The 14,298-nt window shown below is 40.5% G+C and overlaps 1 protein-coding gene across 3 annotated transcripts in view; it reads left to right on the forward strand.

The window, feature by feature from the left end:
• The first annotated feature begins 6,429 nt into the window (after positions 1-6,429).
• Positions 6,430-14,298, forward strand: part of LAMP2 (lysosomal associated membrane protein 2) — a 42,431-nt gene continuing 34,562 nt past the window's right edge. For 2 of the 3 annotated variants that reach the window (XM_079123404.1, XM_079123405.1), the window contains exon 1: positions 6,430-6,638. In XM_079123404.1, the coding sequence (XP_078979530.1) occupies positions 6,434-6,638 (205 nt within the window). In that variant the 5' untranslated portion in view covers positions 6,430-6,433. The remainder of the gene's footprint in view (positions 6,639-14,298) is intronic. The other variant, XM_079123403.1, reaches the window with a different exon arrangement.

A 14,298-nucleotide genomic window follows, 5' to 3' on the forward strand; every position in this document is an offset into this window, starting at 1 on the left:
GATAATATAAAAAGTGCTGAGGATGTGGCTCAGTGGTTAAGTACCACTGGGTTCAATCCCTGGTACCAAAAAAAAAAAAAAAAAAAAAAGACAGAAACAAAGGCTCAGAAAGAGTCAGACAAGGAGAAAGTAGAAGTGGTCAAAGTGGAAGTCAGAAGTTTGCCAACATCAGCTGGTTAGGATAGTGGAAAAAAAGCACATATCCTGCCACTTTCCCTAATGTGACACAAATGGAAAAAAAAAAAAAAAAGCCTGGGAAATAAGCTGGGGAGAGCCTTTCACTAGCTCAGCACTGAAGTCAGATGGTCTCCAAAAGCCAGAACCTATTCTTATATCTTCTGTGTATTCATTAATTCAGAAAACTTTTACTGAGCACTTACTATGAAGATAGACTGGTGAAAAAAATGACTACATTCTCTTCCCTAAAGAAGCTCATAACTAATACAGGGTCTGTACCAGTAAAGAGAAAATTACATGAGCAAAGTCCAGGGTGCTAGGAGAACCCATAGCCTAAATTTCTGAACTTCATCTTGGTTGGTTAGAGGCTTCCTCTGCCAAAAGTCATGTTCCCTGAAGGAGGAACAGGATCGAGCCTGGTGGGGAGATGGTGGGAGGAGAAGGAATGTGCTAGGCAGAAGTAGGACTACAGGTTATTTTAATTTTCTTTTTTGTGTGTGTGCCTAGCAGTGTTTTAAAGATGTTCTTCATTCCACATGAATTATATTTATAGAAAAAGAATTATAAAAATGAAGGGTAAGGAGGACTCTCAGGTCAACCCAGGTATCTTAATTTGTGTGTGGAGAGGTCCATCAGATGCACAAAAGGCATGAAATGACTTTCCTAAGGTTGCATGATAATTGGATGGCTGAATGGGTTCCAGAATTCTAGTTCAGCATCAGAACTACTAGATCTGGCTTTGCTCTGGCCACACCAACAATGCTCATCTTGTGGTACCTCTTCAATTTCTAAAACACTGAATGGTAAATTAAGATTCCCTATAAAATAGCTGGGTACAGTGGCCCATGCCTGTAATCCCAGAGACTTTATACATTTCAATTTCTGTTTTTGAAGAGTGATTGTTTGGGAGGCTGAGGCAGGAGGGTGGCAATTCAAAGCGGCCTCAGCAACTTAGTGAGACCCTGTTTCAAAATAAAATATAAAAAGGGCTGGGGATGTGGTTCAGTGGATAAGTACCTCTGTGTTCAATTTCTGGTACCAAAAAAAAAAAAAAAAAAAAAAAGCCCTATAAAACAAAATGGTGGTGAGTTGGGCTGTTCCAGGTACTCATAGGACTATGGCAGGAGAATCACTGGAGTCCAGGAGTTCAAGGCCAGCCTGGGCAACATAGCAAGATCCTATTTCAAACAAACAAAACCAAAAATAAACCAAAAAAATTAATAAAATGGTGCAGTTCTGTGATGCAATTTTTATACTAACAACATGGTGATGCTGCAGATAGACCTAGATGTGGGGATTTGTTGCAGGGGTGTTAAGAATATTTTAAAAATAAATTATGGTAGAGCTATACAAATAAAGGTTATGCAGCCATTTAAAATAATGAGGTAGAATGGACAGGGGATGTGGCTCAGAGATACAGTGCTTGTCTAGCAATTGGTAAGGTCCATGGGTTTGGTCGCTAGCACTGCAAAATAAATAAATAAATAAGAGGTAAAGCTATGTGACTTATAAGAAACATCTTCAAGACAGGCTGCTAAGTGAGAAAAGCTAATAACTAAGCAATATGAAGACTGCGCTCACATTTGTCTAATTTTAAAAAGGATATAATGCTGGTGTGTGCATAATTCTTTTCTAGAGAGTACATAAAAAGAAGCTATAGATAGTTGTTTCTTTGAGGAGAGGGACTGGGATGCAAGAAAGGGGATTTTATACTAATTTATTTATTTTTATTTTTGGTGCTGGGGATTGAGCCCAGAGCCTCATACATGATAAACAAGTGATCTACCACTGAACTACATTCCCAGCCCATATACTTCTCAGAATTATTTCATTTTTAAATGATTTGCCTTAATTAATTTAAAAATCATTATTATAGAAATAATCCGTTTGTTCCATGAATTTAAATACTGCAGAAATTAATATAAGTCCCTTCTCCCCCACTTTTTTTTTTTGTTAAAGCTTTGTGGTTATACATATATGACAAACTCATGTATGCATGGACAGCAATTTCAGTTCATGATCTCCCTTTTTCCCCTTCCCCCTTTTCCTCCCTTCTTTCCCCTTCCCTCTTCCCCTTCCCTCCCCCACTTCTCAATCACATCTGCCATCTGCCAGAGGACAGGGAATCCCTGATGAGTTCAGGATCACATGGCTCAGAGGGCTCAGAGCATGGTCCTAGGTCCAGCAGTATCTGGGCCACCTGGGAAGTTGCTAAAAATGCAGATTCTCATGCCCTACTCTCCCTATCAAATCCACAGTGGGACCCTCCAGGTGATTGTGATGCATGCTCAAAGTTGAGAAACACGTCATTTTAGCAGATTAGCTTGGATGTTTCCTTTTGCAGGGGAGGTTAAAGAGAATCCTGCTGGGGAAAACTAACTCAAAATGGCATACCTCCATTTATCCAGAGAGTTCCAGCTCAAGGGTTGGCAACCCCTCCATCCCACCTCTCTGTAGGGTTGCATGGTCACTAGAGTATCTCGGCCTGAAGGCATTATCCAGGAAAGGGGAAAATGCTAGAAGGAGAAAGGGAAAAGAGATTGTAAGAGAGCGGGCTGGGGTTGTGGCTCAGTGGTAGGGCACTTGCCTAGCATGTGTGAGGCATTAGGTTCGATTCTCAGCACCACATATAAATAAATGAATAAAACAAAGGTCTATCAACAACTAAAAAATACTTTTAAAAAAGATTGTAAGAGAAACTAAAAGGAGGATGAGAACATAAATATAGAGAGAATGCAAATTAAAAAATAAAGATCACATGGTAGCAAGTAGATGACACTATTCTCTCATAGCCACTTGTTTATTGACTAAGTGATCATCATTTTTCCATTCTTAATCTCTGAACCTTTAAGTTCATTTCTTCCTCCCATCCCTACATTTTATTGTCTGTCATTTACCAAATCCAATGGGCTCAACATTTCTTACACCATTAAGTGGCTTGACATTTAGGGAAGTGTTTGTTAGTGATCCCCTACTCTTTTGTCCACAAGTCATGAACCCTCAAAGTTACTCAAAAGAGTCATTATCTACATATAGTGGTAGGGGCAGGCCTGCTGAGGAGTTTTGTGCACTGGGAAGGTATGAGATATGATCAGGAAGCACATGGAAGTGCTCTGAATACAGAGGTATCAGCAAGCAAGTGAGCAGATGTGAAGCTTGGATAAGAGGGTAATCTCTCCAAATTACTCAGACATGGACCCCGGTCCCACGTTGATCTGCCTCTCCCACAGAAAGCCCCAGAAAAGTTCCTTCAACTTGGGCAGGGTAATGACATGCAGAAAGGGAAAGATCTCAGTGTTTCAGGGGTAAAGCATTAAACAATTGTGACTATGAAAGCTCAGACCCACCAAAGATTTGAGAATTTTTAGCCTATTTATTCTGACAAAATGTCTACCATGTTCCAAAACATCAGTCTGTCTCATGAGGGCGCATGTCCCAGTCAATTTTTTTTTTTTTTTTTTTGTGGGAATGGGGATGGAACCCAGGGGTGCTTAACCACTGCCTACATTCCCATGCCTTTTTATTTTTTATTTACAGACTGGGTCTGCTAAGTTGCTTAGGGTCTCTCTAAGTTGCTGAGGCTGGCTTTGAACTTGGGATCCTTCAGCCCCAACCTCCCAATTCACTGGGATTACAGCCATGTGCCACAGTGCCCAGCGCTATCTCAGTCAAAGAAACAGCAATTTTTGTTTGAGGGAAATGTTTACCTAATAAGACTGCTCATATTTCATTGTGTTCTGTTTCAAAAATTGTGCTGAGGATGAAATCCAGGGCCTTGCCTGTGTTAGGCAAGTGCTCCACCACTGAACTGCATCCCCAGCCCCTGTTTTGTAAATTTGATGACATTTGCAGGAGATAAAGGGCAGCAATGTACTAAACCAGGTATTTGACTGCTTGGGACACCTTGTTTCCTTATATTTTAAAAAAATAAATGAGTGTTGACTTATATAGAACCCTGGAATGGTGAATCTTTACCACTGAGCTACATCCCCAGTCCTTTTAATTTTTCATTTTGAGACAGGGTCTCTCTAAGTGACTGAGGCTGGCCTCAAATTTGTGATTCTCCTGTGTCAGCCTCTTGAGTCACTGGGATATAGGTTGTACACCACTGGTCCCAGCTGCCTTTGAGGGTTTTGAGAAGATTACCACACCTAGGCCTGACTCCAGAGCAACAAAATCAGGATCTCAAGGGATGGGACCAAGGGGCATCTCTATTTTTAAAGGTTCACAAGTGATTCCAATGGGTAGTCAGGATTGAGAAACACAGCTCTGGTCTTACTATTTCATTTTACAGATAAAGATACAGAAGCTCAAAGAGATGAAGCAACTTTCCCCAGGTCACACTGCTAGTAAGTGGTGTTTCACACCCAGTTCCTCTGACTGCCAATCCAATATTCTTTCCACTATGCTCTTTTGTCTTTTCCTCTAGAACATAGAGTTTTGCTGAGTATTAAAGTTATGCAACTTACTTTGAGAGAGAAGGGCCAGAGTCCATTAGTAAGGATTCTGAGGGCTCCACTCAGTCATGTGTTCTTTGAAGACTGCTATACTCAGAAGACAGGTCTAGCCAAATCTTACTGATAGTGTGGCAGTCAAATGACATCTTGCTAAAAGTAGTGACTAATACTGTAGTGGGTATTAGCCTTGTGTTGGGCAAGCCACTCGCTCATGAGTTAGTTTCACCCACAGTATTCTCATTTTCAGGAATTAACCAAGTTAGAGCAAATGATAGTGTGGGTAGATCAGTGGTTCTTAACATTTGGGTTGGAGTGAGAACTAGGGTGGGGAGTCAAAGGTTCCATTTGAGAATTAGTTAAAGCTATACACTTCCCCAGAAAAATACACAAACATAAACATTATATGTAAGTTCTGAAGATTCACTGAGGAGCCTTTCCATCCTTCAAACTTCTGCCCAAGCACATTTATAGACCTCAGATGAAGATCTCCTGAATGAGATGATTTTGAAGTTCTGTTTTAGTGTTTTCCAAATGTGGCCCAAGGACAAAAGCATCAGAATCAGAGTGTTTGTTTAAAAGAGAATAACAGGTTTTGCCCTGTGTGGTGAAGAATGCTTTCTCAGCTAGCCTGGAGGCTGAGGCAAGAGGATTGCAAGTTAGAGGCCAGCCTCAGCAATTTAGCAAGCCATTCCATAGTTTAGCAACTTAGATCTTGTCTCAAAATAAAAAATAAAAAGGACTGGAGGGGCTGGAGTTGTAGTCCAGTGGGAGAGCACTTGCCTAACATGTGTGAGGCACTGGGTTCAATTCTCATTACCTCATAAAAATAATAAGAAAAAGAATTAAAAAATCCAAATTGGTATTCAGCTTAAAGTACAAAGGACTGGAGATGTAGTTCAGTGGTAAAATGCTACTGGGCTCAATCCCTAGTACGAAAAATAAATAAATAAAAAGAAGAAAAAGAAAAAGTAAATAACGGATGTATATATAGAGCTACCATAGGTTTTTTTCTACTTCAGAATCTCAGGGGAATGAAGTACTGGAATCAGTCATGTTTTTAAAAATCCTGAGATGATTCTTTTGAAAACTAACATTTGAGAATTAGCATTTTATTCCAACTTGAGATTTTTATGGTGTTTGAATGCTTTGATCTGTTGCCTCAGGTTTTGTCTTTTCACTTGGAAGTATGTCAAACGTTTAGTATGAACTCATTACAGAATACATGTATATAATGTTAACAGGTCTATCTTGGTAATAATATGAATGAGCTTTAATTTTCCCCCTTAATCCTTTATTTCTCTGGTTTTTTTTTTTTCTTCCTCTATTTAAAAAAAGACAGTTCCTCTTTCTGAGTTCAATTTCCCCATTCGAGAAACAGTGTGTTGTAACTTGGTAAACTTCAAGATCACGTCCTCCTCTGGTGGTCAGTGACTCTATACTACCCCCTAGCTTCCTGGCCTATCTAATAGCATAAACTACATAGTTAACAACAGCGTTTAAAGAGTAATCATGTATTATTTTGTATGCCTAACACGACTTTTCAGCCAGCAAAACTCTTTTTCTTCCTTAAGGCGTCAGAACAGAAATAATCTACTATCTACAGTCTTCAAAAGTTCATCCTCTCTCCTTAGCTGTAGAAAATACCGTCCGCACATACCTCCTAGGAACACAAGAATGGTTGTGAACCAAAAAGTCAGGGCGTGGTCGCCCCGCCCACCAACCCCTACATCACCACCCCTCTCGCCGCTTTCAAGCGTGGGGATTGGTTGAACGCAAGAAAGAGCCCCGCCCCTGGTCTTATGACTCGGGCTGGAGCGGCGTTTCTTGGCTCTCACAGCGCTGTGGTCGGTGGTCATCAGTGCGCTGTCCCCAGGTCCAGTGAGCCGTTTTGCTGGTGTTGCTGCCCTTGTTGTCACCGCTGCCTCCAGCTCTGTGGGATCATGGTGTACTTCCGCCTGTCCCCGGTTTCAGGCTCCGGGCTCCTTCTGCTCTGCCTCGTCCTGGGTGAGTTGTTGGGGCCCTCTGATTAGTTTCTCAGCTTGGGCCCGGGGCGCCGGTTCAAAGGCCACAACCTGAAAGACTGGTCTTGGGGGGAGGGAGTCGAGAGGCTCAGCAACTGACACTGGGAGGCGGCAGTTGCCCCAGGGAGGCGAGCAGTGACCTAGAGAAGGCCTGACTGAGAATGGCAGGGAAGAAGGGCCCATGAGAGTAACGAGGGGCAAGGGGGGGGGGGGTGGACGCCAAGGGAGTAGGCAGGGAAGAGTGAGCGCGGAGCAGGTCGGGGTAGAAAGAGTAACTTAGGGAAGACACTAAGAAGTGAGCGCTGGAGGGCGGTCCATGCAGATTCTGGGGCGGCAGAGACAATTAGGGGAGTCTTGGTTTCCTGGGATCAGGGAAGAGTTTTGAAGATGGTGGAAGAACTACAGGGTGGGAAAGAAGATTGGGAGGGAAGACACCACCTGCGTGAAATAGCTGGCGGTGCAGCAGGGGGAGTTTGGGTGGGGAGCAGGGGACGGTAGAGCTGAGGGGCAGGGAGCTAGAGGTTTTGTAGGTAGGAATTTGAGGCTGTGGAGTAAGGATGAATGAAAAGATGAGGAATGATGCTGGATTTGGCATTTACTTCTCAGAGTTTTATGGGTCCCTTCACCTAGGTTATGGGACCTAGGTTGGTTAGGGCAATTTTCAGTAGAGAAAGCTTAGATCCAACCTCTAGAAGACTCAAAGAACGAGTGAGGACTTTGGTGGGGAATGAATATCCGACTTGGAGGTGTTGAAGATGTCGATTTTCTATCGGTTTTGCTACTTCCTCCCAGCCAGACCCTGACCAAAAAAATCCCTAGACGCTTCAGTTGGGAAAGTTTCCCAGATGTGAGCTTTGGTGGTTGTGTATCTGACTTTTGTATACTACCTCTTTGCTGTCAGAGTCTCTTGTTTTCTTCCTCTCCGTCACTCAGTTGGTCTGCTACCCCTTTTTTGGAGGAAAGGGTAGGTAATTTCTTGAGGATCAGGTTGTTACCGGGTCCTAAGAATGGCTAGATGAATGTTGACTGATCGTGCTGTGCCCCAGTAGACAGTGGGTCTTTAACAGCTTTAATGCCTAAACGTGAACTTCGACCACAATGTTTCTTCCTGACCTGATTTGTCCTGAGGTTGTTGTAACCCACTGGCTCTTGCTGTTTGTGACTTAAAAGAAGGAACAGACACAGATGGTAGTGGGAAGGAAATAGACCTATTTGGGGGTCCAAGAAGGCAATGTAATTCAAATTTTAGTAGAATAAAATCAACACCCTGTAAGACTGGGTTCTGCACCAGTGGATATTTGGCAATATCTGGAGATATTTTTGGTTGTCACAACTGGGGGATTGCTTTCTGGCATCTGGTGGATAGAGGCCAGATATGCTGCTAAATTCCCTATAGGCACAGGACAGTCCTTCTCAACAAAGAATTGTCTGCTTCAAAGTGTCAGTATTGTCTAGGTTGAGAAAATCTGCTTCAGAACCATAGCATTGGAAGGGATCTTGATTATCTAATCCATTCATTCTCAAGGACCTTTCCTGGGGGGTCTATGAGATCAAAACTTTTCAGAACAATACTAAGAAGGTGTTTGCCCTTTTTACTCTTGCCTTTCACCTGTGTACAGTGGAGTTTTCCAGAGGCTACATAATGTGTGATGCTATCACTTTCCTGATGGCTCTAATGTTCTTGTGTTTTATTGATTTCTCAATTTTAATTTCTACTACAGTGAATACCAAAAGTTTTAATTCACATAACCAAAATCTTTGTGAGGTCCTCCGTGGATAGGAAAGTAAAATGCTCCCGACTTCAAAATATTTGCAAATCCTTGATCTAGTCCAACTGACCATAGGGTGCAGAAAACATTAGCACTTTTGAAATGGGGCCATGAGGCTTTGCTTGAACACTTAATTTGAAGCCTTAGCTGTACTGCAAAGCCCTTACCGAGGGCTGACTGACCCTAAGAGTGGCTTGTTTACAATGGAAAACACCTTATCAGTGACTAGAACACATCTGACCAAGGCATCTGGTAATCAGTGGTTCCCTGCCAGTTGAATCTGTGCACAAAAACAACACAGTTATTGTTTAGAGATAGGGAGAAAAAAAGTAATAGTTGTCCTACTTGTTGGCTTTCATGTCATTAAGTTTTTTTTTTTTTAAATGAAAGCTTTTTTTGTTTTGGTTTTACAAAAGCAGTGCTTGCTCACTGCAGAAAAAAAAAAAAAAAACAGGCAAAAAGAAGCACATAAAAGAACCCATCAGCTCATCTGCTAGTTTGCCATTTATTGATTGGGACTAACTGGATTCATCCTCTTGGAACATTTCCAAGATTGATTCCCTCCACCTCCAAGCTCAGAACATGGTTTGGAGCAGTAAAAGTTAATAATATAGCTAGATCCCATTTTAAGACTCCAGGATGCAATGGAAAATATCTTTCTGTACAGCTGCTTTTTCTGACAGCTTTTGGTTCAGTGTGGAGCTCAAAGTCCTTCCATGCCCCTTTTTCTCCTAAGAATTTAGCAAGTCTTTAGTTGTTTGGTGGGTTTTGCACATTATTTTTCTATATTAAAGTAGATACCAACAATAAGTTCTCAAAAACTCTATAAGTAAATATTAGTCAAGTATTTTATATATATACACATATATATTATGTATATATGTGTGTGTATATATATATATATATATTATATATATTACTTTGTCAGGGTACTATAGAGGGTACCAGTGAAGAAAAGTCTGTCCTGAATTTGTAGTCTCATTAGCATTAGTGTACTAGGTGTGCCAGTTTCACTTTGTAACTTTATAACTCTATCCCAGCTCCATCAGTAGCCTTTTAAAAATAGCTACTTTAGGGCTTGAGATGTATCTCAGTGGTAGAGCACTTTCATGGTTCCATCCCTAGCACTGTGGAAAAAGAGTTGTTTTAGAATAAGAATAGAAAAGAATTCTTAGAGTCTATATATTGTTCTTTTTCACAGAAATTCAGTTATGCTGATATTTATTTGAATGAATTTTAACTGATCAGAGAACATTCTGGAAGAAAGCTATATAACTTAGAGTCATTATAAAAAGGGCAGTGAATGAAAGTACTTTCCTAGCATCATTGCTTAATTGTTTCCTTTGTTTCCAAATCAGAGATTTCAGAATTTTTCAGTGGTTTTTGATTCTTATAACTAGCTTGACTTTTGGTTTTTTCAGGGTTGAGTGAGGCTTTCTTTGAGCATTGATGCTCTTCTGGGTGGGAAAAATCTATAAATATCCTTAGTGTTTACTGGTGGGAGTGCCTCCATTCCACAAATGTTTTTTGAATGCCTATTGTGCATCAGCTAGGTGTAAGGGAGGGAGCAGTGGACAAGACAAATGAGGTCCTGCTCTTGTGAGACTTACATTTTAGTAGGGGAAGAGAGTCCAACGTGTAAATAATATGATTTCAGATAGTGATAAACACCGTGAAGAAAATAAAGCAGATAATGAGAGGAAGGAGAATGAGCAGATAAGAGGGGTGGGTGATGGGGAATGACCTGTTTTAATATTGTGTTGTCAGAGGGCCATCCATTGTTGAGTGACATTTGGACAGAGACCTGGGTATTAGAAGGAGGCCAACCTGGTGACCATTTGGGGGAATAAGAATAAATCTTGTCTTTCCCAAATGCTTTAGGTTATAAACACTGGCCTATTTTCTGTGCCCCCCCCCCCCCCCCCCCCCCGTTATAGTCAAGTCTCTTTTATGGGTATTAGTTTTGAAGAGCAGAAACAGTATGTAAATACTGTTATTTCCCATGGACTAGCTAGCACCAGGCCTAGTACATGGTTAACCCTCAGTAAATTCATGTTGAGGGTATTCATTGGTTGGCACTGGGAAATATAATGGTGAACTAGACTGACTTGGTCTCCTTTCTTTCTGTGAATCTTTTTTTTTTTTTTGGTACTGGGGATTGAATGCAGAGGTGCTTAACCACTGAGCCACATCCCCAGACCTTTTTTACATTTTATTTAGAGACAGATTTTATTTAGAGACAGAGTTAGCTGAATTGTTTAGGGTCTCAAAGCCCTTGCTGAGGCTGGCTTTGAACTCAGGATCCTCCTGCCTCAGCCTCCCGATCTGCTGGGATTACAGGCATGTGCCACAGTTCCTGGTGAGAAGTAGGTTTTCACAAAGAGCTAATATCTCTCCTACTGGAAGCATCTGTAAAAGAGAATGTAAGTGCTGAGATTTTTCTGCAGCCTTACCACATTTTGTTTAACCTCTAAATTTGACTTCATGGTTCTGTCAGAATTATTCTAGCTGTAATGGAGATACTTGAAAGGACACACTTGTTATTAGTTCATTATCAGTGGTTGCCACATCTGCTAGGATTATAAATAGCTATTTCCCATGTATACTTCCCCTATATTCTTGGTGGACTTTGTCTATAATCAAGGATTTTTTCATAGTACTGGAGCTGACTTAAGTGTCCCTGGGTGTGGGAAGTCTGCCCTTCCTTGTATAGTGACAAAAGTACTCTGATCATAATTTCATATTAAAGTGATCAGAGATCCCCTCAGATCCGAAAATTATTTTATAAGTACTTGTTGGTATCCTACTGTGCATTGCAAAAGAATGCTGGAGGTCTGCCAAACACAGCAATAAACAGTTTCCATTAGTTGAATAGAGTTGAATCTCTTTTTTCTTACCTACTGTCTGACCTTAAAAAAATTAAGTCATTTTGTAGGTTAAAACCATATTTTTATTAAATTTTAATGTTCCTTTTCACATGTCCAACGTTTGTAGCTTAAAATCATACTACTTTTCCATTTTAAGAGATTTACCAGAAAGCAAGAGTATAAGCAACTGAATGTAGCAAGTAAACCTATATTAGGAATTGTAAATGAGGAACAGTTAATCTGACTTAAACCTATAGGAAAACCATCACTGAATAGAAAAAAGAAAGAGTAAGTAGGTATGGTATGTCTCTATGTCCTGTTTTTTTTAAAGACTTTTTTGCCAATTATCATTCTGACTGGATAAAGTTGAGTGCAAAAGTTTTTAACTTAAAATGAAAATAAACATGCCTGAAAACTGGGAAGGATCCCTTTTAGGTATTGTGTTTACTAGAAGGGAGGCTTATAAACTGGACTCTCTAACTTCTTGTTTGGCAAAGTTCTTTTAGCTATGAAGACATGTAAATGTTTTCAAAAAACCTGTTAGAGGAATATAAAACTACAATTCTCTGTAAGAGTAACTTGCCTGAAGTCTCACAGCTACTAAGTTGGACTACCATTAGAATGCTAGCTCTTCAACTCCAGGGATGGTTTCTCTTTTCTTTTCTTTTTTTTTTTTTTTTTTAAATACGGAGTGGGATGGGGGAGGGTTGGAACTCAGAAGTGCTTAACCACTGAGCCACATCCGCAGCCCTTTTTATATTTTATTTAGAGACAGGTCATGCTGAGTTGCTTAGGGCCTCAGTAAGTTCCTAAGACTGACGACTTTAAACTCACAATTCTGCTTCAGCTTCCTGAGCTACTGGGATTACAGGCAGTGCTGCTGGGATTATAGGCATGGGCCACTGTGTCCTGCTGGGCTACTCTTAATCACTTCATTATAGTCTTTCTTAGGTCATTGTTTTTTTGTTGATTTCATTTTATCACTGATGTTACCATCTTCCTCCACTTCCAAGTTTTGTTTCCAGAAGAGTATTTTTCAGCTACACATTGGATCACACTAATTAAAACCTAGCCACTTTATCTTATTTCATCTTATTTGCTTAGACAAATAAGATCTCAGTTCTAAAAGGACCTATAAATAACCTCTTGGAAACAGGATTGAGAGGATATTTGAATTTGGGAGTATTGATTTTGAGGCAAGACTTGTGTTTTCTTTGGAAAATAAACTCCCAGCTCCATAATCATACACTCTAGGATATATTCAGCTATGGCTTTTTTTTTCTTCTTGGTACTGGGGATTGAACCCGGGGTGCTAAATTTTTTTAGTTGTAGATGGATACAATACATCTATTTTATTTATTTCTTTATGCTACTGGGGATTGAATTCAGGGGCACTTGACCACTGAGCCACATCCCAGCCCTATTTTGTATTTTATTTAGAGACAGGGTCTCACTGAGCTGTTTAGTGTTTCGCTTTTGCTGAGGCTGGCTTTGAACTCGTGATCCTCCTGCCTCAGCCTCCCGAACCGTTGGGATTACAGGCATGCACCACCATGCCCAGTTTATTTATTTTTTATGTGGAGCTAAGGATCAAACCCAGTGCCTCACATGCTAGGCAAGTGCTCTACCACTGAGACACAACCGCAGTCCCATCAAATTTTTTAAAAAATTTTGGGACAGTCTTGCTAAGTTGCTGATCCTGGCCTTGAATTTAGACCCTCCTGCCTAAACCTTCTGAATAGCTGGGATTATAGGCATGCACCACCACAACTGACTACGGCTTTGACTCTTTTTTTTTATGGTGCTGGGGATTGAACCCAGGGCCTTGTGCATGCAAGGCAAGCACTCTACCAACTGAGCAATATCCCCAGCCCTCAGCTTTGGCTTTTTATTGTATTTTATTTTGGGATGGATATATCACTGAGTCACATCCCTAGCCCTTTTTTATTTTTTTATTTTAAGAAAAGGTCTCCCAGTCCAGCGTGGTGGTGCATACCTGTAATCTCAGTGGCTCAGGAGGCTGAGGCAGGATAATCATGAGTTCAAAGCCAGCCTCAGCAATTTAGTGAGGTCCTGAGCAACTTGACAAGACCCTTTGTCAAAATAAAATAAAAAACAAAAGGTCTGGGGTTGTGGCTCATTGGTTAAGCACCCCTGGGTTCAATCCCTCTTCCAAACAAACAGACAGACAAAAAAAAAGGATCTCACTGAGTTGCTGAGGTTGGCTTTGAACTTGTAATGCTCCTGCCTCAGCCTCCTGAGCTGGTGGGATTATAAGTGTAAACCACCGTGTCTGGCTCAGCTATGGCTTTTTAATGTCATAAAGTCTTTTAAGCAAAAATGGTTTGGCTATTCCTACCTCAAGAACAGCAATAAGGATAGAAATGGCAATGTGGCAACTTGTTGTTGAAGTATAAATATTCCACCTGTAAATTTATCTTGTGTGAAAAGCATTTTTCCTAGCTTGAAATCCCTGCCAGAATTTATTGAGGAGAAAACTGACATGAAGTTTGAGGGGGTTTCCAGAAGACTAATAGGTTCATGATTTGAAAGTGCTAAAGGACTAGCCTTCCTATAATCAGATTAAGTTATAGTTCAGGTCTTTTTATTGCTGAGTATTTTCACCTTGATGTAATAAATCAGTATTTATTGAAAATCTAATATGTATTCAGTACTAGTAGGAATGGTAGGAAATAGAAGAAAAGTAATACACTTCATCTCCTCCATCATGACACGCATGATAGATGACATTCATTTAAAAGGCACACTCCTGAGGGCAGTGGCATAGATAAGATTATCTGATTAAGGGAGCATATTAGAATCCAAATGAGCAAGAGAAACATTATCAAAAGGGAGTCTTGAATCTGTCCTTATATATCATTCATTCACAGACTTTGGTACTTTTTTATTGGTAACAAATACTTGCTATAATTTTCCATGGCACACTAGCTTGTTGTAAAGTGACAGGTGAAAACTGCTGTTTTGGAGCTTTTAACAGTAAGAAAGT

This window comes from Sciurus vulgaris (genome assembly GCF_902686455.1).
Source record: "Sciurus vulgaris genome assembly, chromosome: X".
Taxonomy (NCBI): domain Eukaryota; kingdom Metazoa; phylum Chordata; class Mammalia; order Rodentia; family Sciuridae; genus Sciurus; species Sciurus vulgaris.